The following is a 27,661-nucleotide window of genomic DNA, read 5'->3' on the forward strand; positions in this document are numbered from 1 at the left end:
TCTTCCAATTTTAACTTGGTCAGTATTTTCTACAATTCTGCAGTTGCAGACTTTTCAGTCCTACACAGCTTTACATGTATGAGAGCATATGGCACCAGCTACATTTAATCTGTAAACTATGTTCACTTTGTTGATCAAATACTTCATATAGTAAACTGCTATTTAATACCGAACAAGACTCAGTGGAACGAAATGCGTGATTTTCGAGTAGCATGAGTGTCCGCCGTTCTTGTGACAGCTGAGAAAAGGTCCTCCATTATATCACGTTGCTATCAACGCCGGCTTTAATGAAGCAGAGCTGATTACAGCATCGTTGACAGATGCATGGCGGCCAGCTAGCAGTGATAATCTTTGTTTATGTCGTCCAGCAGGTCAAATCAAAGTAGGAGGATAATCAGGTTCGGAAAGGGGGGAACGGTGGTATTAGAAGATCTCTCAATTGTAGGGGAACAGGTGACTTTTAGTGGTTTAGGTGCGCTTATGTCAGTGGCTAAGCATTCCCATCAAAGTCCCCCCAAGCCCATGCCCCCCTCCCTCACAGCTGTTGTTATACAAGGACCGAAGAGGCTTCACCCCTGTGATTCATGTCCTGCCAAGAGAGAGGTTCTGCCTCCTATTTGACCTCAAACAGAGTCCCGCTGGCCTGCGAGAGTCATACCTCGGCCACATGGAGTCTGTCCAGATGACAGCGCGGTGTTCTGTTCTCATCTCAATGCCATTCAGGAAAGACATCTCACAGGAAACTGATGCATTGATAAAATTCCCCGTAAAATTGCCCCTATATTTCAAATTCCATAACTGACCTGAATACGGTACATGTCAACTGACACATCAAAGGGGCTTACACATGCCTCCAATGCATTTTAATATGATGGAATCTCTAAAGTGGCATGCCCACAGAACATAAAAGAGTCAAACAGTTAATGAAGGTATAACAATGGCAATGGCATGACACTAAAACTGTTTTTTTCTTTTCTTTTTTTTTCTTTTTTTTTAAACAAGCATCCTGGAATGGATAATGTTCAAACTTAGTGGTTCAACTCTTGCCATCCAATACTAGCTGAGGCCAATGTTCTGTGTTGACTCACCACCATAATTACCCTGACTTGGTTTCCAAGCTGAGGCTTTGGTAAACCACTGGGAAAGAGGACTCGTAGGTCTGCTATACCTTCATTGTTCTTTTAGACTCTAGAGCAAGCACGTTTTGCAACCCTCTCACTTCTTCCTTCCCCCATCGTCTTCCCTTTCACTGGCTCGCTTCAGTTTAAACACTTACATCTGGTTTTGAGTCAAGGCCAGGCTCGTTTCTCCTGGAATGGAGGTCTTTTATTCCTCGTTGGCCTCCCCTACTCTCCGGTTTCATCATGCGGTGACGACTATGCCGTATGTTTACAAAGTGGTGTTCCTTTCTTCACACTGACACCCCCGGAGCCATGTTTCCGTTAGCAATTAGCCTCCCCCGATCACACAAAATTAATAGTCCATTGAAGGGCCTCAAGGATTTCCCTTGGCACCTTCCTGAAGGTGTCAGGTGACTTCGAGTATGTGTCACCTTAGACACTTCTGAGGAAATGATTGCGATCTTGTTTATTCAACAAAGGGGAGCTGCACTGTACAAGTTGTGTGGATACTAATTGCACAAGTTCAGAAAACCTCATTGACTGGAAAATATGTGGAAGCTTCTTGATGATATCCTGGTTTTTTTTTTCCTCTCCTGCATCCTGTATGTTTAGGCTTGGATTCACATACACGCCGCTGTAATTCATATCCTGAGGTGAGAGGAACTGTTCAGGCAATCTTTCGTGCTAGGCTCGCCTGTTTTTTTTTCTATGAAGATTTTCAAAACGTGTTGTGTGCGTCATACGTTTTAAAGGAGGGCTATGCTTGCCTGTTTTAAGTAGGTGAGCTGGGTGCTAGCGTGGGGGGGGTGCAAGAACAAAGCTGTGTACTGTTTTCCAGCGGGAGGATGGGTGGGATGCTGGCGTAGAGGGGGGATGTCTGATGTCACCTGGTAGGTAGCAATGAAAGCTTCCCCCCCGGTTGCCTTAACCCACATTAAAGTCTGCCAGTAGAAGCTGAAGCTGTAGGCAAGCTTGGCAGAGGTGCCGCATTAAGCAGAAACAGACATCACATCCACACGTTTTAGGCTTTCGCTTGTGCCACAATGGCGAGAAGACACTTGTTTGGATGTTAGTCCTGTCAGTGCATTGACTTGTCCTTGTCAATCCTGCAACTCCGTCTTGTCATCTGTCTTCTTTTTATACTCAATGTTTTATAGCTTTCAGGTGGAAAACAACAAAGCCCCAGACTTATTTGTGTAGCTCCACTGAGCATCTTGTGATCTGATAGAGAAAGAATGGCAGCGGCGAGATGCCAGAAGGCGGTTAATTACACATGTGGCCGACAGATTTGCAGGCCGACACCGTGGGCGATGTAGATGGAGATGCCATGTGTTGAGATTTTAAACTGCAGACTGCGGTCAGACACGGTCTGCTCTCTCATTAGCTCCCTCAGCAGATGTAATGAGAAGGTGTTGGGGTGCAGTACTCAGCGAAGCCACGTGTTTTGCCTCACTCAGCGAGACGTTACATCTCCTCGCATCTCAATTTTAATTGGAGGACGTTGGCTTTGTTTGTTTCATGACAAACCCCTCTCTCGTGTACAACTGCTGTGTCTATCAAGGAATGAGAAGACTTTTTGATGTTGCTTTGAACTGCAGGACAACTACTTTCCTTTTCATACCACCGTTTGTTAAGAGTATTCATTTACACAACGATTTGGTAGAAACTGGTATAATTCTTTATATAAAGACATTGTCAAAATAGTCATTCTATGAGCAAAAATGATATATTATTTAATTTGCCGTATTTTCTGGAGGATAAGTCATACCTTTTTTCATAGTCTGGCTGGGCCCATTCTCAGATTTTTTTTTTCCCTCTACATTGACAAGCATGAGAAGGGTGCTCGAGATGTGCCCTTTACTTTCAGTGATGGCTGAGTTTTTTTTTTTTTAAGTGATAGAGAAGATGAAGACTCTGGATTTTGTAATGATTTAAAGTGAGATCGAGAGTTTGGTAAACAATTATGTTGTGTTGTTGTTAGATTTAAAGTAAGGTTTATGTACATACACCTAGCTTGGCTAAAAAGAAGATGCAGGAAGTCGATGTAACTTTTGTGGATGTTGGTAGCTGTTCCCCCCATTGCTGTGATAGCAATCCTCTCTGTTCAGGGGATGACAATAGAATAGGAGGGGCAGGAAAGCAACATAGAATAGAATACATATACTACATGAGGACCACTTGGCCCAGGATGAAGGAAAGGCTGACTAGACAGAAGTTATCCTATCTGGTGACTTTAATAAGGAAAGCATAAATGGTGACTGTATGCACACAAATTTTAACAGTTGTTCAGGTGAAAGTTTTCTGATGAATTGTTTATATGTTACGTTAACAGACAACTGTTGTTCTCCATTTTGTTCTGATGACTATAATGTACAATGTTTTATTTTGGTCTCTGATGAAATAAAATTCCCCCAAACCACGTGACCTATACTCCAGTTTTCCCCCTCTTCATTGTGCATTTTTGGGCTAGTGGGACTTCTACTCAGGTGTCGCACCTGAATGTAGTTTGAAAAAGACAATACTCACCAAAATACTGATTTGAATGAAATCCACTAATGTTCCACACAAAACTGATGTGCTGGCATGAAAACTGTGACTAACATACATGACTTAACTGTACCTTTGCCTTCTAATAGAAAATGACATGTCCATCAACATAGTTAATTGAACAAATTAGGGACGTCCCGATCACATATTTTTGCACCTGAGTCACCTGACTTTGAGTCCTAATACGATACAGAAAAAATATCTTTTAAATTTTTGTTATTTGAACAAAACTTCCAAACATAATACTGTCCAACCGTGCCACCTTCACAATGTGAATTATTTTTAAACAAGAATAATTTGGAAAAATGCTTTTCTTTATTAAATGCTTCATTGAGTGAGTCCGCTCAAATCCACTCACGCTTTGACACTCACACTGCTGAGAACAGCCTCTCACTTACCCAATGAGTTGCCACAGCACACTTATGATTGGGCTGCAAGTTTAACCATGATTGACGCATTTGTGCCTTTGCTCGTAGAGCTACCAAGATTCTCTGTCAAGATCAAAGCTATAGACCTGTCAATCATCGTTAACTCTAAGTAAAATGCAAGGTGCACTGGACAGTTTGGCCGCGCTGCTTAACAGTAGAGATGGTGGGGCGCTGTAGGAGCATGAAGCAGAAAAACATAAAATAAAAAACAAATTTATATTTTGTTAAATAAAAAACCTGATCCTTTTGACCCGATTTTGATCCTCTGAAAATGGTGCCATCAGCCCGATTTCTGATCACGTTATCGGATCGGAACATCGCTAGAACAAATATACAGTATGTTTGTAATGTTATATATATTTTTGACATATCGAGGGAAATACGACAAATAAAGATCATCAAAGAAAGTTAGACGCCTCATTAACCCTTAGATGCACAAGTTACTGGACCCTACACTCTTCCATAAGTGGGTCAAAAATGACCCATATTAGAACCAATGTGTTTTTATGCCATTTTGGTGAAGAATAATCACTTGTATATTAATTAGTATGATATTTAGGGCCACACAAGAATTAGTTCATGCTTGAAATATCTTTATGATTCAATTAACATTTTTTGGAAAAAAAAAAAAAAAAAAAAAAAACAACAACAACAACAGCAATAGACTTTATCCTTCCTTGTATTTTATCATCAATGATGAAGAGCTCCCATGCATCTTTTTGGTGAGACAGCGGTGCTAAGCCCTTGTGGAGGCACTGACCGATTTCTGAGGATATTGTGGGTCTGTTTTCTGCCCTGGGTGGGAGGTAATTCTCTCTAGTTAGAGACCTACCAACTCATTCTGTTGGCCATAATTTGGATACTTTTTTTTCTTCAGACGACACATAAGTGGAATCTTATGAGTCAGATTGATCCTGTTCAGTTGGATTTCCAGGTGGACAACTGCCACTGCCACCTGGACAATAGTCTGGGTCCTCATCATCAGAAATTTCAGACACTTTAGTCCAACCCAGTCACTGCCTCTCCATCATCCAACATCTGTAGGACCATTTCAGTTGTAAATCTAGCACAAATCCGATTTTTTCGTGTTTTTCCGACTCGACTGAACGGGAAAAGTCGCATAAAAGTGGACCATTTTCAAATTCGATCCAGGTCACTTTCGTATGTGGTTAAAATCCCATCCGAGCCACATTTTTCCCGAATGTGGCTGTGGTCCGAACTGTCAAGTCCCCCAAATTGGAATTCATGCAGCAATTAACATCAGCAAAGAGCGAGAGAGACAGAGTGCTACAGTAGCGGTGCAGCTGTGCATTAGCGTTAGCGCCTAGCTTGAACGCGGCTTTTGGGGAAGGAGCGGGCTCAATGGACAAAGGCAGTCTGAACGGGTACGCCATAAAACAGATATGACAAAAAATCGGAAATGTGCATTACGACCTGCGGTATGAACCTAGGCTTAGTTAGCTAGTTATGAAGTAGGTTAATTTGTTGATAAATAATAATTAAGAGTCATGAAAGACGCACACACAAAATACTATATGGACATAATACTTACTGTACACGTATCAGCTCTTTCTATTTAAAATAATCTTCTTAAGGGATATCACTTTTTACATACCTGTCTGTGTGGTCCACGGTAAATTTATTCATGACAGCCAAAGTTGATAAGAATGAAAGATTCCCATTGGATTCCATAGAAAATGCATGTGGAAGAGTAGGGTAGTAATACAAAAATGACAATTTCTTCAAATGTATAAAAAGTTCATCAAAAATTTGAATGGCATTATATCAAAAACATGTTTTTTGAGGAATACCTGGACTATGACTTGCTAACAATTTTTCATTCCGAAGATATTTCAAGAAAACAACCTCACCGGGTCATTTTTGACCCACTTTATGAATCTAAGGGTTAACAAACAGTACCGTTGGGTTGTACATGGTTATGTATATTATTTCTAGTCAATCTCAAGAATTGTCTTACCCACAGACCTGCAAAAACAAGTCAAAATGCTGTAACTTACTGTAAATGTCACTTGTAAAGAAATACTACTACACACATGTGCACCAACTGCATGTTCCAAACTTTGAATACCCTTTGTCAGCATTTATGTGGTTTTATAACTGTTTATAATTAAATGAGTAAGTTTGCTGGGCCTAGTATAGTAAATGCATACTTTGCATGAGAGCTGCGCTTTTATACCTATTTTCAAACGTTTGCGTCCTAAGGCCTTAAAAGGATAAGGTCGTATAAAACAGCCCCTAAGGGATGTGGGAAGTTAAAAAAGCCACAACACTGTGTTTGTTGTGTGTTTGAGTGGTTGTTTTGTTTGAAGTGTACGTGCAGTTTGTTGTGATTAACCCTGTCATGCACGAATTATGATTTATTTATTTTTAACTGCTGCAGAATACTCATTGAACTCATTGGCTGCCATTGACGATGCTAGACATCCAATTCATTTTGACTGGGATTGGGCGAGTGGACAAAATGGATTGGACGTCTAAGTGCCATGAATAGCACTAAAAGATGATCATCCCCACTACAGCTAGTCTTCCCAGTTTAAATTAATTGGACGTCTATCGTCATCAATCGCATGTAATGTGGTAAAACGTATGGAGAAGAAAATTAACTTTAGAGTGTTACACTGGAGCTGTAACAACTAGGGGTGTCCCGATCACATAATTTGGCACCCGAGTCCGAGCCACCTGATTTTGAGAATCTGCCGATACAATCTCGATCTGATACCGAAGAAAAGTTTTTTATGGTTTTTTTGTTTGTTTGTTTGTTTGTTTTGTTTTCATTTGAACAAAAGTTCCAAACATGTTACAGTAATGTACTTTTTACAGTTGTTCCTCCTCTGCTTTTTCCAGGAGTGTTGCAAAGTTTAAAACCTATATATTTTTGCATCTTTTGGAAATGCCATTGTATTTCTGGATTATTTTGTTACTTATTAGCCCGTATATAAATAAATATATATATATATATATATATATATATATATATATATATATATATATATATTAAGGCTGTCAAGATTATCGCGTTAACGGACCGTAATTAATTTTTTAAATTAATCATGTTTAACGCACATGCCCCGCTCAAACAGATTAAAATGACAGCACAGTGTAATGTCCACTTGTTACTTATGTTTTTTGGTGTTTTGACGCCCTCTGCTGGCGCTTGGATGCGACTGATTTTATGGGTTTCAGCACCACATGACTATTGTGTAATTATTGACATCAACAATGGCGAGCTACTAGTTAATTTTTTTATTGAAAATTTTACAAATTTTATTAAAACGAAAACGTTAAGAGGGGTTTTAATATAAAATTTCTATAACTTTTACTAACATTTATCTTTAAGAACTACAAGTCTTTCTATCCATGGATCGCTTTAATAGAATGTTAATAATGTTAATGCCGTTTTGTTGATTTATTGTTATGATAAACAAGTACAGTACTTATGTACCGTATGTTGAATGTACATATCCTTCTTGTGTCTTATCTTTCCATTCCAACAATAATTTACAGAAATATATTGCATATTTTATAGATGGTTTGAATTGCGATTCATTACGATTAATTAATTTTTAAGCTGTAATTAACTCGATTAAAATTTTTAATCGTTTAACAGCCCTAATATACTGTATATATGTATTTATATATATATATATATATTATATAATCAGGGGTGCACATAAGTGGTCCGCTTGCGCGCATGCGTACTGGAGGTAGACAAATGCGCTGGGCCTCAACGGTTTCCATACGCTTTTGCGTACCGATGGCTGACCACTGTATTTGCGGCGGACACGAGAAAATCACTTCTCGAAATGTCAAAGAGGCAGAACCCATGAGTAATTACTTCCGTGTTTCCCCACCACCGTCAAAAGACAGACGGACGACAGAGATGTCACCGGAGCTACCGGAAAAAAGGACTTTTGCTGAAAAGTGGCGGCAGGAGGTACCATGGCTAGAAGCAAATGCTGCTCGCATGGAAATGTGGTGCAACATTTGCCGTGAGAATCCCAATGTCGTTAATAAGAGCAGCGCATTTTATGTAGGGTCAAAGAATTTTAGCCATCCAAACTTTGAAAAGCACGAAAAAAACAGAGCATGTGGCAATTAAGAAAACTATCGATGTCAAGACAGGACCCCACTCTCCCTATGGCCAAGTGGCAGAAAAAAGTCATTGAAGAAAAGCGCCATGAACTGACAAATGTGTTTTTGCTCGCATTTCACAAAGCTAAACATGCACGTTCAATGAGCTCTTATGAGGAGGACATCCCACTTTTACAAAGGCTTGGAGTTAATGTGGGAGTCGCATATGAATGCCTTTTATTTTGAATTAGTGCTTTTATGTTTATTCCTTTACTTTTCACTTCAAAGTAATGGCAATTTTGTTGTGCCAGTTGATGTTAATCAAGCGTTAATTGTTTACATAATGAATTAAAGGTAATTGGCTCTAAGTAAAGCTTGTCATAATTTTTTCGCATCAGGCGGGTCGGCTCTCAAGCTCAATGAGGACCAAGTCACATCGCCAGGTCCTCCTCTGAGAACCTGGGCAAAAAAAATATGTGCACCCCTGTATATAATATATATTTATAGTGTATCACAAATGTGAGTACACCCCTCGCATTTCTGCAGATATTTAAGTATATCTTTTCATGGGACAATACTGACAAGTAGTCTGTGTGCATCTTATATAATAGAGTTAATTTATTTTCCCCTCAAAATATCTCAAAATATAGCCATTAATATCCAAACTCCTGGCAACAAAAGTGAGTACACCCCTTAGAAACTACGTACATCCCTAAATGTCCAAATTTAGTACTGCTTGTCATTTTCCCTCCAAAATGTCATGTGACTCATTACAGGAGTGCTGTCAGCATTGCTGCAGAGATTGAAAAGGTGGGGTGTCAGCCTGTTAGTGCTCAGACCATACGCCGCACTCTACATCAAATTGGTGTGCATGGCTGTCACCCCAGGAGGAAGCCTCTTCTGAAGACGGTAACAAGAAAGCCCACCCGTCTCATCAGACCATAGGACATGGTTCCAGTAATCCATGTGCTTTGTTGACATGTCTTCAGCAAACTGTTTGCGGGCTTTCTTGTGGGCTGTGGAACGAATTAATGGAACTTTGAGCGCCTTGAAAGGTGGAAAAGCGCTACATAAGTATAATACCAACACCAACTATCATGTACTCTTATGGGAAAATCCTGCTCGACATACTATCATTTCGACTTACAAACAAGGTCCTGGAACGAATTAACTTACATTATTATACGCTGTAGAGAGATTTTTTCTTTTTCTTTTTCAATGACAGAAAATAGTCGCCCTTTAAAAGGTTAAAAGTGTCAACTTTTGATTGCTGTCCACTGTAGTGACCATTGTCCTTGAGAGGGTTAGGCTTTTGGGGGGTTATGTAGCAGCTATGAATGTTTGCAAATAGCCTGCTCCCCTTTTTTAAGCAGTGGTCCCAGTTAACAGTAGACGTTTCTTATCTGTCTCTTCTTAGCCAAACCACATCCTCTTCTAGTATCTGTTCCACTCCCATCTTTGTTCCTCTTATCCTCCCTTTCCTCCTTTGTGCCCTCACTGTCTTTTATTCCAATCTCCCTACTCTCGCTCTCCTTCCCCTTCAGCCCCCCAAGGCTCCCCAATCGTTTGCTGTTTTCTTCCCAAAAGTCTCAGGTGGCCAATTTACAGCGGGCGTTCAAACCTTGACCCGGAGACTGGATTGCATTGGCGGTGAAGGTCAGGGCTAGATTAGAGGCTGGGGGACTCGTCTTGTGAAGTGTGGAATAATCACGGGCTCTGAGATTGTTAAATAAAACCGCAGGCCCTGCTGTTGTCATTACTCTGAGAGGAAGGGGAGGTAGAAGTGAGGAGGAGGGCTGGTGGTGGAGGGGCTCCTTCACCTAAACGCATGCAGATGTTCAAAGTCTCATGCAGTACATGCATTTCTTTTGTTTTTCCAGCATCTATCTGTTTTTTATTTGCTTCCTTGCAATGGGCCTCCTCGAGTCAATCGCTGCAGATTTGATTTCAAAGACTGGGATGTGAAAGGAGCGAACATGACGTAAATAAGATGAATCATTTGTTGTTTAAATTCTTGCGGCTTATGCTTTGCGCTGCACTTAATCCTCAATTGTTTCCACAATCCAAGTGTAATTAAAGTGTGTGCTTTTGTGCGTTACATATGTGGAGTGGTTCTGTTTTTATGTAGGAAACATTTTATTCCCATATGATTCTTCGTTGGGTCCCTTAAACCACTTTGTCACGTGTTTGATAAAAGCTACAGAATAATGAAATAATGAAACGTTCATCTGGCTATTACTCCCCAATTGAAATTAATAAAAAGGGTGTTATGCGCTTTGAGTGGGAAATGTAACATAACTTCTTTAAACTTTGGGCTTCTTTCATCAAGCTCTCCTCACTGAGCACTTTTTGTGAAAACCAAAGTTGGCCAAGAGCACACACAGGATCAATTGCAACGTTTTTTTGATGGATGCAATGGTCTGTTCGAAGGCTTGGGAGGAATCTCAAACGCTTGGCTGCACTTGTGTGTATCCCAGACAGTGTAACACAATAAGCATGGTGCACATGTTTTAAAGTGTTTGGCTGCTATGAAGCACTGTCCATGTAGGCCGACGTTTTTTTCATTGCACACATCTGACGAGGAAATGTTTTTGCTTGAAATGTTTATTTTTTCTGTGTCTGAGGTCTGAACTGTAGATTCACTCTCATCTCTGATCTCTTCCCTCCCAGGAGTTCCATAATGGGCATGTGAAACCAGGTCACCTCGTAGATCAGCACTGCCCCCTTGAGGGTAAGTTGGGAAGGATTCGCTGTTAATGGAAAATAACATTAAACGTAATTACTGTACAACGACGAACATCAAGACTATTATGGCATTACAAAAATGGCTCAAAATCATAATTGCATGATGAGATTAAAATACCCTTCACATTTGTTTTTAAATTTTCGACAATGAAGTTATATCGTTTCAATAAAACTAGACAAACTTTCAAGATTAAAATTGAAATATTACAACTAAAAAGTGGCAACCTACAGATAAAAACATATCTTACAGACAGGAAATTATCATAATAGATTCTTTCTCACATTTAAGATGTCTTGGGTTTAAATCTGCCCATTTTATCTCCGTGCTGTGTGGATTTTCTTCAGGTACTCGGGCTTCCCACGGGCGTCCAAAACGTTCACGATTCAATGAGGACTAGAGGTGAAATGATTAATCGACAACCAATCGATTGGCAAATTAATCAACAACTATTTTGATAACCAATTAATCGTTTAGGACCTTCTTCACCTTAAACTTGTCTAAATTCTTGAAATTATAACGTATATAATATATAACTTCTTAGTCGTAAATATTTTCAGATTTTTTTCATCATATTTTTGTTAAGTCAAAGGAGGACATGAACAAAAATCTTTGGCTTGTTTGCCAATTTTCGGACACTGTCTAAACTACCTTTTTCATAAGGGTGCGACAACTAATCAATTAAATCGATTAATAAATTAGTTGCCAACGAATTTGATAATCGATACAGTTGTAGACTACAGTTAAGTCAGGAAGCTGTAATAAAATATTTTTGAAGGAAATTGTCTACTCACAACATGCTGTATACAACTTCAAGGTAAATTGTGAAGGTTATTGAAAGAAGTGACATTCATCTGATTAATTGTTGGATTAACTGATTATGCAAATAATCATCAGTTGCAGCCCTAATTAGGTCAAATGTTGTTGAAAATGCATGAATAATATACAGTATTCATGAGTCATGATCAGTTCGAATCATTTTGCAAAATTAAATTTTAAAGATCTAGCATTTAAATTGTGAAAAGTACAGCTACATAGCAAACCATATAGACGGCATTGCAAAAGAAGCTTACAGTGGTATGAAAAATTATCTGAACCTTTTGGAATTTCTCACATTTCTGCATAAAATCACCATCAAATATGATCTGATCTTTGTCAAAATCACACAGATGAAAAAACAGTGTCTGCCTAAACCAAAACCCCCCAAACGTTTATAGGTTTTCATATTTTAATGAAGATAGCATGCAAACAATGACAGAAGGGGGAAAAAATAAGTGAGCCCTCTGCCTAAGGGGACTTAAAGAACAATTGAAAACATTTTTTACCAAACAATTTAAGTCAGGTTTAAAGCTGCCCTGCCCACTAAAAAATACACACCTGGTAAGAATTGTCTTGATGAGAAGCATTGTCTGATATGCATCATTGCTCGGTCAAAAGAGCTGTCGGAAGACCTGCGATCAAGGATTTTTGATATGTATAACGCTGGAAAAGGATACAAAACCATCTCTAAAAGTCTGGATGTTCATCAATCGTCTGTCAGAGAAGTTGTCTACAAATGGAGAGAGTTTGGCACTGTTGTTTCTCTCCTAAGGAGTGGCCATTCACCAAGGATGACGGCAAGAGTTTAGGACAGAATCCTCTGAGAGGTAAAAAAAAAAGTCCAATATCTCTTTGCACACATCAACTATATGTAAAACTATGGCCAAGAATGGTGTTGATGGGAAGACTCCACGGAGGAAGCCACCCCCCCCCCCCCCCCCCCCCCCCAAAAAAAAAACAAAACAAAACAAACATTGTTGCTCCTTTAATGTACGCAAAAAGGCACTTGGACACTCCACAGAAGTTTTGGCAAAATAGTTTGTGGACTGATGAAACCAAAGTTGAATTGTTTGGGAGTAACACACGACGTCATGTGTTGAGGAAAAATGGAGCAGCTCACCAATATCAACACCTCATCCCCACCGTGAAGCATGGTGGAGGGAGCATCATGATTTGGGGTTGTTTTGCTACCCCAGGGCCTGGATGACTTGGAATCATTAATGGAAGAATGAATTTAAAAAATTATCGGGATGTTTTGCAGGAAAACCTGAGGCAATCTGTCAGACAGTTAAAGCTGAAAAGAGGATGGATGCTGCAACAAGACAATGATCCAAAACACAAAAGTAAATTAACGTCAGAATGGTTTCAGAAGAACAAATTACACATTCTGGAGTTACAAAGTAAAAGTCCAGACTTGAACCCCATTGATATGCTGTGGCATGATGTAAAGACAGCGATTCATGCCAGATATCGCAGGAATCTGACTGAACTACAGCAGTTTTGTAGAGAAGAATGGGCCAAGTTTAGTCCTGATCAATATGCCACACCGATCTGCAGCTCAAGGAAACGTCTGGTTGAAGTTATTGCTGCCAAAGTGGGTGACAAAATATTAAATGTGATGGTTGACATATTTATTTTTCCCCTTTCTGTCCTTGTTTGCATGCTATCCTCATTAAAATATGAAAACCTATAAATGTTTGGGTGGTTTTAGTTCAAACAGACACTGTTTTTTAATCTGTGTGATTTTGACAAAGATCAGTTCACATTTGATGGTGATTTTATGCAGAAATGTGAGAAATTCCAAAATGTTCAGATACTTTCTCATAACACTGTACATCAGCAGAGAGTGATTTACAGTGATTTTTCTCTACCTTTACTTAGTTTCTGTGTATGTCTCGTTGTGTTGTGACAGTGGCTCTCCCTCCTGAGAAGACGGAGGGCTGCGAAAACTACCTACAGTACCTTCATGCGGACGATGCCGAGCGAGACATGAAAGCGAGTGGAAAGAAACGCATCAGTCTTGATGTAAGTCACACCTAAGTATCTGATTGTCATTATTTTATTGGAACAACAGTACTGGGAAGGCAAAATCAAATCAAACCAACAAAGGCCAATGCTGTAGCCTTATGTAAGCACTACTTCATTGTATCTCATGTAAAACTATCTGGCGGAACAATAAAATAAATTGTGGTTGCCTGAACATCTGCCTGTACACTATAATGCTCAAGCACAGATTACAATTTAAGATTGGCTTCCATGTTTCAAATGCTTTAGTGTTCAGTCCTGACCGCATGTGCTAAAGAGACATTATAGGGCAATAAAGAGCTGCTTCACTCTGGGGCCCCAGCCCTCGTAAATGTGAGCTGCTTTTTCACACAGCTCGTCCGCCTGGCCAAACCAGATGTTGGCCTCTTCAAATTTTCATGTTACTTTTACAAAGCCATTATCAAAAGTTTGTATCTGAGGAGAGATTGTTCTTATTTTTTCCATCCATTCCCGCAGACAACCAATCACACTCACAATCGCGCTAATAGTTTATTTTCAATATTCAACTAGTCTATTATACATGTTTTTGCAGTGTGAGATGAAACTGGAGTACCTGGAGAAATCCTAACGCAACAAGGACAAAAAAAGTAAAATTTAGACGAGAAACCACAAAACTATGAGACAGATTTGCTAAGTCAGTACTTCTCAAATAGTGGGGCGCGCCCCCCTGCGCAGAGCGATGCCAGGGGGGGCGCATGTGACCTCGGGGAACATGTTTTTTTTTTTTTTTTTGCCGTACTGGAATAAAGTGTACTTGCACATCCACTCAGTAGGTGGCAGTGGCGCTCTCATTTTCAGAGTGCGCGCAGTATTTTTGAACTAAGGAAGAGCACTCAGCACACACAGACAACAGATATGAAGAGCAGTGTGCCACCGCCGTTTTCGAAAGCCGTTTTCCGACTGGACTCACTCACGCAGCGACCCACTGTGTTGTCCGGTTCTCACGTCGCCGCCCGAGAAGTGCCATTTTCGGCTTGGGATCGTCATGACGACCGCCCTCACTTACGGTTCTACCTCGGCCGCCGTGAATGCGCTTTTTTCGTGCCGTTTGCCTTTTAGCTTTGACTTTTAATACAGTGGGTGATGATGAAAGACCACTGTTTACTGTGTCTAAAAATAATTATAGCAGACAGCCAGAAGCCAAATCAATTAAGACGCCACTTAAAGACATTAGACCCTAATCTCATTGTTAAGCCGCTTGATTTTTTTCAGTGAAAACGTGCCGAATATTGCCAACAATCGTCCTGCTTTGTCAGTGTTATATCAGTAAGCCAGTGAGCATTGTTAGCATGCTCATTGCAAAATAACTCCACACCATTGCAAAGGAGGTAAATACTGTGAGCAGCAAAAATAAAAACTGTCCTGTCCAAGGACACTTTTTTTTCCTTTTATTCAGATTTGTTTTTTCGGTCAAATTTTTTGGCACATTGTCCTCATGAGTGAATGTTCCTAATCAATTTTAATTTGTTATTATTTACTGATTTTATTACATTTTATTTTTCTGTATCAAATGGTCAAAAATGTACCTTGAGTGTATTTTTTAGTTTGGATGTGATTTTCTTTTTTTTTTTTTAAATTCAGGCAAATTGATGCACGTCAAGTCTTCTCTGTTACAAACAAAACAATGTTAATAAAGTTATACTTTATTATAAGTTAATTTATGTTACTTTTTTTCTTTATTAGAAAAAAAGGACACAATGTTAGGCAGATGCGTATTTATAATAGTAATTTTATAGACAAATGATACTATTTACAGTGGCGGCAGAGAGTTTGGGGGGGGCGCGAAACATTTACGTCTTCCTTGGGGGGGCGTGACAGAAAATAATTGAGAAGCACTGTGCTAAGTAGAGGTGCACCGAAAATTCAGTGGCCAAAGATAATAAGATAATCTCAAATTTAAGCTTCATTCGAAACAAGAGTTGGGCAACTTTACCCTTGTAAAGATTAATTAAATATAATTTTTTGCCAAACTACTTCAAATAAAAGGGCGTCACCGAGGAAAAGTGGGTGGTACATCCGCTCACAGTTCTGAGATTTTGGTTCAAGCCCGGGTCCTGCGTGGATTTCCGTTTTATTTTTTGGGGGGGGGACAATCTATAACACTTGTACTTTATTTTATATATCTATATTTTATATACTATACAGTATTATACATTTCTATATACATGTCTCCTTAATAAAATATATCATGTTATCATTGGTTTAATATTATCTATGAAATTATGAAAAAAAAAAATCTGAACATTAGATAAAATGATTGAACTTACCAAAACGGCTGTCTCCCAAAGCATTTATACAGTTTAAGTGTGCATTCCAGGTGGGTTTGCGCCAGTCAATCCACCCCAGAGTGTCCCATTTTGGGTTAAAACGCCAACGTTACGTTTAGCCTGAGAACGTGGATCCTCCGTGTCCTTTTGCCCGAATATAGTGAGCTCCGGGCAGTCGTTAGAGAAGAACAAAGCGACCGGCCCTGGAGCCTTCATGCTGGAGGTTTTTGTGGTGATCAAAAACATTCACATTGTTTTATTCCATACATTTATTCACTGTTTATCTGCACATTACAGCTCAATAAATGACAATAAATGCCGCAATACACCTACAGTGGTATGAAAAAGTGTCTGAAACTATTGGAATTTCTCAAATTTCTGCATAAAGTCACAGTCACACAGATGAAACAAGGGTCTGCATTAACTAAAACCACCCAAACATTTATAGGTTTTCATATTTTAATGAGGGTAGCATGCAAACAATGACAAAAGGGGGTAAAATAAGTACGTGAACCCTGTGCCAAAGGAAACTTAAAGAGCAATTAAAACCCCAATCACTGATGAGTGGTTTAAAGCTTCCCTGCCCACTATAAAACACACACTTGGTAAGAATTGTCTTGATGAGAAGCATTGTCTGATGTGCATCATGGCTCGGTCAGAAGAGCTGTCTGAAGACCTGCGATCAAAGATTGTTGATTTGTATAAAGCTAGGAAAGGATACAAAACCATCTCTAAAAGTCTGGATGTTCATCAATCGACAGACAGAGAAGTTGTCTACTAATGGAGAGAGTTTGGCACTGTTGCTTCTCTCCTAAGGAGTGGCCGTTCACCTAAGATGACACCAAGAGTTCAGCGCAGAATACTCAGAGAGGTAAAAAAGAACCATATAGTGTCTGCTACAGACTTACAGAAATCACTGGCACGTCCAATATCTCTGTGCGCACACCAACTATATGTAAAATGATGGCCAAGAATGGTGTTCATGTGAGGACTCCACAGAGGAAGCCATTGCTGTGTAAAAAAAAAAAAACAAAAAAACATTATTGCTCGTTTAATGTTCGCAAAAAGGCAGTTGGACACTCCACAGACGTTTTGGCAAAATATTGCCTGATGAAACTGATGAAACCAAAGTTTAATTGTTTGGGAGTAACACACAATGTCATGTGTGGAGGAAAAATGGAACAGCTCAGCAACATCAACACCTCATCTCCACCGTGAAGCATGGTAAAGGGAACTTCATGATTTCGGGCTGTTTGCTGCCTCAGGACCTGGACAACTTGCAATCATTAATGGAAGAATGAATTCAAAAGATTATCAGGATGTTTTGCAGGAAAACCTATGGGCGTCTGTCAGACAGTTGAAGCTAAAAAGAGGATGGATGCTTCAACAAGACAATGATCCAAAACACAGAAGTAAATCAACTTCTGGTTTCAGAAGAACAAAATACACATTCTGGAGTTGCCCAGTCAAAGTCCAGGTTTGAACCCCATTGAAATGCTGTGGCATGACCTAAAGACAACGCTTCATGCCAGACATCCCAGGAATCTGACTGGACTACAGCAATTTTGTAGAGAAGAATAGACCAAGATTAGTCCTGATCGATATGCCAGACTGATCTGCAGCTACAGGAAGCGTCTGGTTGAAGTCATTGCTGCCAAAGGGGGCAAATATTAAATGTGATGGTTCACTTACTTATTTTTCCCCTTTCTGTCACTGTATGCATAATATCCTCATTGAAATATGAAAACCTATCAATGTTTGGGTGGTTTTAGTTAAACCAGCAGACACTGTTTTTTAATCTGTCTGATTTTGACAAAAATCAGATCGCATTTGATGATTTTATGCAGAAATGTGAGAAATTCCAAAAGGTTCAGATGCTTTTTCATACTACTGCATAGAGTGCCACGTTTAGGGCTAAAAAGCCAGTTATGTTTCGCCTGACACGTGGATTCCACCCAGCTCTTCCGTGTGCTCTTGCCACATAAAGTGCGTTTGAGCGGTCACGAGGGCTGCGTATGGCACCAGGAAGTTCATCGCTGTATTTTTATCCAAACATGCTCGAAAACAAAAATAATAGGTTGCGCAATAATGGGTCATGTAGCCTCGACGTGCCCCATTTTGGCCATTAAAAGCCAAAATTATGTTTTACCAGGATCAAGTCACCAGGATGATTATTGGCTCTCCCCCAAAGCTGGCGTCCATGAGCGTGCGTGTTGTCTTGAATTTCAAACTACAGGGTGAGGGAAGGACCATAATTTATCCTGCGTAAAAAAACTAACAGCACTAGTGTATTTTGCTCTCACTCCCGCGTAAGGCAACTACCTACAACTCCTTTCTCACGGTGACTCCACTGCACGCGGTACAGTGTTCAAGGGTCATTCTGAGAAAAAAGTTTTAAAATGATCCCTTCAATTATCATCCGGAAACACAAATGAATGCAACAAAAATGTAAACTGTATATACAAAAATAGGGGAAAATAAAGTACAAAGGGTTACCTGTGAACCACGACAAGGTAATTATTATCATTATTATTTTCATTATTCGCTTTTTGAACATGCTTTTTACTCTCTAATGTCTCAAGTTAAACATTTAATTTTGTGTTTAATTTCATTTTATGTTGTGCATGGTTGAAACATGAAATGTTATACCACTAAAGAAACAAACACACATACTGTATGAGAGGCGTATTAGTACTACAATGTAAGGCAAGTTCTATGCTACTGCAAACAAGAAGTTCCTAAATAAATTTTTTTTAAAAACCTCTGGAAAAATTATGAAAAATAATTACTGTATTACAAGCAATGTATAGCATTCCTCCTTATGACAATAAACAATTAACATCTTCTTATGTATGCACAGGACTTGGAATGTGATGTTTCGGTAGAAGATGACAACCGCCAGGAGTGGATATTCACACTTTACGACTTTGACAACAGTGGCAAAGTGACAAAGGAGGTGTGTATTTTCAAGTCGTGTTTACATACTGTATGTCTGTTTAATTAATAACTAACCACTTTGACAAATGTTGGAGCATCAATCAAAGTGTGTGTTTTTCCACTGATTGCAGGATATGTCCAGCCTAATGCACACCATCTATGACGTAGTGGATGCCTCCGTCAATCACTCCTGCCATAATAAAAGCAAGACTCTACGTGTGAAGCTGACCGTCACTCCGGAGCCGAGATGCCACAAAAGAGAAACAGGAACAGGTCCGTAAAATTTTACTTAAGTAAATCTTGCCGAAGAACCTTAACCCTTACCACTTTTTAGACCGCCTGGAGGAAGAACTCAAAAACTTACTTCCTTTGTTCTTGTTGTTGTTCTTCCTCTTGGTAAGCAGTCTAACTGAAATTGCTACTCCACCGTTATTTGTGGAGGCATCAGAATGAAATTTGGTTGGTATATTTTAGGGATGTATACAGTATATATCGATCCTCGGAGCTGGATGTTTTTTTTTTTGTCTCTGCTAATTAATTAATTGCGGACTTATTGTTGCCTGTAGGTTCCGAATTAGCCAGTAGATATGCATGCTCTTTGGTTATGCTTTTTATGTCTTTAGGCTGATTAGATGTTGAGAGTGTGAGCTGGGCACTTTTTCAGTAGTTTTTGAACTTGTTTAAAGACACATTTCTGACAAAGCAAGACAAGAAATGTACTGTTGTTATTTAAAAGTAAATTGTACATGTCACCTAATATAATAAGATGCTTGACACTGTACGCCATTATGATGTCACATACAGTCTCAAAACTTATGACCGTGGCTGTATTAGTAAAATGATCAAGACTCTGGAAAAGCACTAGACTGCTGTGGGTCCTGGTTTTTGTTCCTACTAATCGAGCACAGACAGTTTAACCCAGGGGTCGCCAACCCAAAATGTTGAAAGAGCCATATTGGACCACAAATACAAAAAACAAAAATGTCTGGAGCCGCAAAAAATTAAAAGCCCTCCATAAGCCTTACGTATAATGAAGGCAACACATACTGTATGTATTTGTATTAGCTATATTAGCCTACTATGAAAACGACTGAGTTGGTTAAAATAACATAATTAGCCTTCATGATTTAATGTTTATTTTCCCTGCAGTGCATCAAACGCACCACGTGACCACTCTGTTGTATGATGCCACCTCAAGTTTAACTTCATTACAATATTAATGAATTGTTTCATTGCTTTTATGAAATTAAAGAAATGCAATAAAGAAATCAGATTTTTGATGTCATTTTTATTTTGAGGTTTCGGAAAAACAACAAAATGGAACGTGCATAACATTCCCCTTATCTGGACGTGTCTTTGATTTTCTGTATTATCTCTGTTTTGTTTTTGAAGTCTGCAAATAGGTGTTCTGATATGTTGATGAATGTCTCCTTCATGTACTCACTATCTGTGAAAGGTTTTCCATGCTTTATTATCTCAAAACCTGCAGCAGTAGTGAAGTTTGGCGATGCAATCCACTTCTTCAATCTATTTTTGCGCTCCTCTAAGTTCTTCAGAAATAATGCAATCGCACTTTTTCTCTCGCTGACAACTTCTCGCCACAGAGTAATAGAGGTGTGCATCGGCACTGCCCTCACGATTCGATTCGATTACGATTCGGAGGGCCACGATTCGATTCGATTCGATTCAGAGGGCCACGATTCGATTCGGTTCGATTCGGCAATGCATCACGATGCATTAAAGCCTGGGATGCATTAAAATGCTAAAGCAAAGCATATTTTTCGTGAATGAGGCAACACAAGCGGTCAGACATTAAACAACTTTTTATAGGCTCTTGTGTCATTCCTGGTTGTAGTCAAATGAAAATAGTAATATATATAAAAATAAAAAAAAAACATCACAGCATTTAATTAGTGCTCTGAATGAGACCAGGGCTTTCTTTTCTTTTTTTTTTTTTACACACAGTAGCAGCCTTTCATTTTTTACACACTGCATAAGTTTGGTCAAGTTTCCCACCAACCTCATAGAAGCCAAAATGTCTCCATATGCCTGCTTTCAATGTCTTTCGTGCGTCAATAATCTTTCGCGCTCCCTCTTTCTCCGCTTCAGCCATTGTTGTTATGTCTTATCTCTCTGCTTTCTCGATTGGCACTGCGCAATTGCGCATGTCTGTGACGTTACTCCCGTGAGGAAGCAGATTTGGGTTCCTCGTCCCCCCTGCATTTCTTGTACAGTAGGTCCCTCTACAGGTAAACATGAGAATAATAATACAAATGGGGAAACCAAATCCATTGCATCACTGGAAGATTTTTGAACGGACTTATATATTTTAATATGTGCTGAATCGATTCGGCTTGTTGCCCGCATCGAATCGCATCGTCCATGGCCCGCATCGGGATGCATCGCCACATCGATTATTGTTGACACCAGTACAGAGTAAACATTCAGTCAATCATTACGCATTGGCAATGAATGCAAATGATTCGGTCCAAGAAACTCTGTTATTTTGTTTTTCCTTTTCGGATTCATGGCCAATCACATGGCCGCCGGTTTGCTTACATTAGCCACCTGCCTGGCATCCTGCCCTGCTGATAGAAACGTGTGTCGCAGGCTATGACGCAAATCTTCATTGTTAGAAAAGTTGAAATTTAATACTTATTTTACACATTTTTCCAGAATTGGAAAACGTCAACAATGTTTGTGTCATTTTTGTCCTCTTACGGTAACCATATCAAAACAAAAAATATATTTCCCGCCCCTCTTTTTCCATTTTCAAATATTTTTGAAAATGCTCCAGGGAACCTCTAGGGCAGCGCTAAAGAGCCGCATGCAGCTCTTAAAACACGGGTTGCCGACCCCCGTGCTAAAACAAGCAAGACCTGACTGCAGTCAACTGATTACACTTGTGAGACACGAGATTGGTAAAAAGGTGTTATCTTGTTTTGTTGGAATTAAATCCTGCACCCGCCGCAGCCGTATGTGGAATAGTTTGGAGACCCCTGTAGTCCTGCATCGATTAATCGATTAACTCGAGTAATTCAATAAGAAAAAGCTTAGAATCAAATTTTGCTGCTTCAATGATTCATTTCATTAGAGTAGCATTGTAATGGGTTGTTTTGAAAGTGTTAGCATTTAGTTTTATTCATTTGGGTGGATACACCGCCCTCTATTAGCAACAGTGAATATGATATAACTCATCTAACATGGCTGGATCCAGCTACTCCCTGTTAAGACCAACATAAGGTTTTTGTTTGCGCTAATATGATTAGCATTCGTAATTTAGTTTAGAGGTATATTTAGCAGTTTTTTTGTTGGAATGTGTTTGAACGATATGTTTAGAGCATTTTTAAAAAGCATTTTATATCATTTAAGATAGCGGACTTTCGCGATGCAAATTAGCCAGCTGTTGTTTTTGTTGTACTTCGATCCTCATTTATTATTTTTTAATACCGTTTGAGGCTAAGCTCACTTGTTTTAATTTATTTTTAAATGCGTTTTAAATTTATTTTTAAATGCATTTTCTTCTTGTGAAATGAAAGTGCAATTCTGCATAGTTTGAAAAAAAGAAACACTTGGGAATATTATATTGTATTCGCATTTAATGCACTTTTGAAAGTGCAATCTTATCAAGCCTTCTTTTTACATCTCCTAAAATTTGTTCTACAACGCATTAATGTTCCTAATCCGATTACTCAATTATTTGAACTAACTAATGGATAGATTAAATGATTACTTAAATAATTAATAGCTGCAGCCTCAGACCCCTGCACTAGACAAAACATATAATATGACATATGAGTCAATGTTATTTAGTGTTTGTTTTAAATTGATTTAATCAGTTGAACCATTGTTGGTCATAAAAATAGACATTTTTTACAAGTTGAAGTAGTTGTTGTTTTTGTTTTTCTTTTGGACACTGGTTTTGAAGTCCTACGCCTCCGTCATTCATGTCTTAGAGTATTTTTATTTATTTTTGTTATTCCCTGACTGAGGAGGGTTTTTTTATATTTGATTTATTCAGACAATTTTGAGTGGTCTTAAAGAAATGATTTTCTTTTTTTTTTTTTCTTCTTTCTTTCTTTTTTTCTTTCTTTTTTTTCTTCTTCAGCATTCCTGGATAGTTAAGAGATGATTAAGTTTGTATTTTTTGTGTATGTTAATATAATTTGTGTTTAAATATTGCAATGTAAATTTCCTTAATAAATAAAAATAATAAAAACTATAATAAAATACAGACATTTATTCTGGAAGTTTTCAAAATGTGGGTGTAGCAGTTTTTGAATACAAAAATTGAAATCATTTGTGTATCACCTGAACGAATACACACACACACACACACACACACATATATATATATATATATATATATACCTCCTTAAAACTGGAAAAAGAAAAAAAATATTAAATTCTCTTGTTTTCAGTGTAAATCTACTAGAAAAAAAGTGAAATTATCTGCCAGTACCTCATGTAAATTTTACTCAGATTTCTTGAAATAAGAAAAATTGCTAGCTGAAAGTAAGCTTCACAGACTTATTTTATGAAAAATTTTGTATGTTTAATCTTAAAACTTGTTTGTCACAAATGTTCTGAATTCAAGAAAGATATTGTTCAAAACATTATTTGAAAGCACTTTTTTCTAGATTTAGGGGAAAAATGACAAACTTTTGGATGTATAGGGCTTAATAAGAACATGTAGTAATATTTATTAAAAGTAAGTGGAATAATATGACACATTCATCTGTTAACTAGCCTTTAACACTGAAAAGATGGAGAAAATTATTCGACTAGATTTAAGAAAAAATATCAGATTAAGACATTATAAATTTGCATTGTGAAAGTTAGTATAAGTCAATACAGATTTATTTTGCATTACTCATTTAGCCTATCAATGAATGAATGAATTAATTAATTATTAATTGGTGAGAAATGTAGCCCTGACCCCCGTTCACCCAATCTGTTTGGTCATATTAATGTCCCGCCCCAGCAAAAAGTGTACATGCAGGTTATGCTGTTATATCGTCCCTACCAATATTGAGACCAAACCTACGCCCTTGCCTGTTTCTATAAGTGCCACTGGTGAACAAACCAGTCTCATCTGGCATTTTCCCAAAGTTAAACGAGGACAAGCTATGGCCCACAAATTGCTTGGTTGTTGTTTTACTCTTAATCAATTTAGTTTGATCAATTTGGACCCGTTTTGTTTTCTTTCCTCAGATCGCCTCAACCAAGAGGAGGGTCGTTCATCTGACAAGCGCATGTCTGCCTACATCAGGTCAGTATACCGAAATTTGCATTTACACATACGAAATGGATATTTAACATCTGTGATCCCTTTTTTACTCCAAAACAGCAGGGGGCAAAGCAATGAAGCCCCAACCACTGAAGGCCAGCATTACTGTGTGGATGAGAACACCGAGAGGAGGAATCACTACCTGGATTTGGCTGGCATAGAGAACTACACTTCCAGGTTTGAAGGTAAATTGACAAGTACACTTTTATTTGATGAACTACAGATTCACCAATTTGACAATTTCTTTTTTTAGTTTGTTTGTTTGGGACGCTTTTTTGATGAAAATTAACAAGATGGCAGTTTTTTGTACTCAGGCCAAATCTCTGTCTCATTTCTAATCATTGGTTTGACACGCTGTTGTGGCAGTTGTCGGTCCCTACAACCTCAAATTCTCTGACCTGTTTTTCAGGAACAGGCCCTCCCCAGGAGAGTCAGGGTCGAAGCTCCCAGAGCCAGAGTCGCTCCCGCTCCCACGAGCCAGAAGCCCCGATCACCCACCAGCGGCGCTCGCAGGTCATCGGCGACGGTTACAACCCCACAGAGTTTCGAGGGAAAGGAGCACAGTTTGTGAAATCCCCCAAGGGAACCAACAAAGGAGGGAATAGCAGCGGCGGTGTGGGTAAATCCACTAAATGTCACGGCTACCACCCTCCCCTGCAAACCGTGTTGCACGGTGGCACTGCGGCCGCCCACGGGGGTCAGGATGTATACCACTTATCGCACCAGGTTCAAGCGTCCGGCCACCATCAGCACCCTCTACAGTACAGTCACAGCAAACGCGTCAGGGCCAAAGCCCGGGAGGCGCTTTCCCCAACCAAAACGCCCATTTCCCCGCAGCCTCATCCTCAGGGTCCGTCCACTTTGCCCTCTGTGCTACCGGGCCTGGAGAGAGAGCAGGTGGCCGGCCACCCGGGCAGCCCGGGCTTTGTGGTTCCTGTGGTCCAACGCCACGAGCACCATCATCACCATGAACACCATCACCACCACCACTACCATCATTACCACCAGACATGACCGCCTGCGCTTACGTCCAGTGGACAGGACCAAGCACCACTCCCAGTCGAGGATCATTGTACTCTCCTCATTCAAGCTATACAGATATATCCTGACATGTATGGAGGAGTTGCCCAGAAAGGTTTTCTGAAGTAATTGTGTCACTACAAATGCTGTTTGGCACAGTTCATATATATAAGTTTTTTAAATAAAAATTACTTTGGGACTGCTGAACCTGTTTTCAGTCACGGGAGCACACAGACACACCAGAAAGATAAAATGCAGGAGAACTTTGACACCTACTTCCCCCTCCTGATGCTGTTGACGGTCGCCGTCCTTTGAAGCTATAAGTCACGTTCTGTAGGAGACCTCTCCTAAAAACCATGGATCTCAGGTGTAAAGGTGCTGCTTATTCACAGAGGCCTCTTCGTCTGTGGACTAAAGGGGATTGGAGAAATACTGGGGGGAATGGGGCTATAAAAATCACCACTGCCAGTTTTTATGCAAAAAAAATATCTTGCTATATGTACTGTATAAAAAATATCTATAAATATAAACACATTTTACTGTATAATTCTAATACTGTATATGCATATGTCATCATGAATATAATTATGCATATGTGTATTTTGTCTTTTATATATTATAATAAACATTATACTGTAAAGTTGACGGTCTATTATGGGATATTTACACCAAAAAATATTAACCGGTAACATCTTATTTGACAGCAGCAGCTTCCGACTGTCATAAAACCAAATGAACCACCATTAAGCTTTGAACCAATTGGCTGCAAAGCTTCATTTCTTCAAGAAGCTTCATTTGGCCATCAATGGAGTCCCTTATGGGGGGACAGTCAACCTCTGCTGCCACCTGCTGTCAACAATGTTGTTGTCCAACATGCCTCTTAGCATGCATTGCAGCGCTACAGATATAAATAACAATCAAAAATTATGTTCTGTACTAATTATTTCTTCAGTTACTGGTACAGTTGTTTCATTAATCGCTAGTTATGTATTGGGTAACGCTTTATTTGACAGTGGCGCCATAAGACTGTCATTAGACAATCATAATTATGACATGACACTGTCATGAGCATTATTGAATGCTTATTACAGATGTCATTTAGTGTTATCGGGCAAATTATCTCACTTTTAAATGGATATAAAGGATCCAAGCTGGACATAAAAAGAGTTAGTGGCATAATTTGCCGGATGGCACTTCATGACATCTGTCATAAGCATTCAGTAATGCCCATAATAGTCTCATGTCATAAATATGACTGTATGGCCCCTGTGATCGATTGACGACCAGTTCAGGGTGTGTTTTACCCAAAGCCAGCTGGGATAGGCTCCAGAACCATGCAACATTTCCACAAGAATAGAGCAGTGTAGTCTTAGACAATTCGATTCAACGGCTTACTATTGATTTAATGCAATGTTATGTACTCACGTAACATAATTAGTTCCATTTCTCTGAGAGCAATAAGAAAAATACAAACAAATTGAGAACTGTGTTGCTGAAACGTTTTTCACAAAGGGGCATATCTAAAAGATGTCGATATTAATATTTTCCATTCAACAAAACAATATATCGATCCTAGTGTGTACCCCGCCTCCAACCCAAAGTCAAGTGGGCTAGGTTCCAGCACACAACAGGAGTAAGGATAGGGGACGGATTATAGTCAATGAATGGATTTTTGGAAATGAGCAAATTTCACAAGGTAAGAAATTTGCCTCGTCTACAAGGGAATTTAAAAGTACCACTTTAACAGAATACAGCATAAGTAGTATACTTTTTATTCTGCACAACATGCCTTTACATCAACAAGAATAGGAAAAAAAATTGGGGGTGGGGGAGCGCTATAGTTGTGGGAACTCATCCTGAAATGATGCATTTGTTCTTAAAACAAGTTATTTTTATGCTATCTTGTTGTCAAAACATAGTATAAATAAACCCTGTAACAATTATATTGTTACATGCCTTTATAATTATTTTTTACTTTTTTTTTTTTTTTTTTTTTATCTTGTCAACAATTTAAACTCCAATATATGGCACCTTGTGTATCACGGTTCAGCTATGAATGGTGACCACTGAGTGGCGCTATTCCCCTCTTGTCAGTCTGACGAAGCTGCATGCTAGCCTAGCATTAATTACTTGACGTTCTCCAAGTTTCTCTTTCATATGATCTGTCTGTTAATTTGGTAGGATAGAATGGCCAATACGAAGTTGAAAAACCTACATTAAATCAGAAAGTAAAGTATGAATGGAGCAATTTATTTTAACAAGGTTCTCAACTCACACACTTCGAAGATATTTCTCACACATTGACCGCAGTCACATTTCCGGTCATTTTTACATACGGTGAGTGATTTTCT

General features: G+C 39.1%; 1 protein-coding gene across 1 annotated transcript in view; it reads left to right on the forward strand.

Annotated features, from left to right (window-relative positions):
* nkd2b (NKD inhibitor of WNT signaling pathway 2b) overlaps positions 1–25,870 on the forward strand; it is a 66,830-nt gene extending 40,960 nt beyond the window's left edge. The window contains exons 4-10 of the mRNA XM_057834141.1: positions 10,859–10,919; positions 13,663–13,775; positions 18,924–19,019; positions 19,132–19,273; positions 24,215–24,272; positions 24,351–24,475; positions 24,700–25,870. Coding sequence (XP_057690124.1) covers positions 10,859–10,919; positions 13,663–13,775; positions 18,924–19,019; positions 19,132–19,273; positions 24,215–24,272; positions 24,351–24,475; positions 24,700–25,304 — 1,200 coding nt within the window. The 3' untranslated portion in view covers positions 25,305–25,870. The remainder of the gene's footprint in view (positions 1–10,858; positions 10,920–13,662; positions 13,776–18,923; positions 19,020–19,131; positions 19,274–24,214; positions 24,273–24,350; positions 24,476–24,699) is intronic.
* The last annotated feature ends 1,791 nt before the right edge of the window (positions 25,871–27,661 follow it).

The sequence above is a fragment of the Corythoichthys intestinalis genome, chromosome 4 (assembly GCF_030265065.1).
Source record: "Corythoichthys intestinalis isolate RoL2023-P3 chromosome 4, ASM3026506v1, whole genome shotgun sequence".
NCBI classification, from domain to species: domain Eukaryota; kingdom Metazoa; phylum Chordata; class Actinopteri; order Syngnathiformes; family Syngnathidae; genus Corythoichthys; species Corythoichthys intestinalis.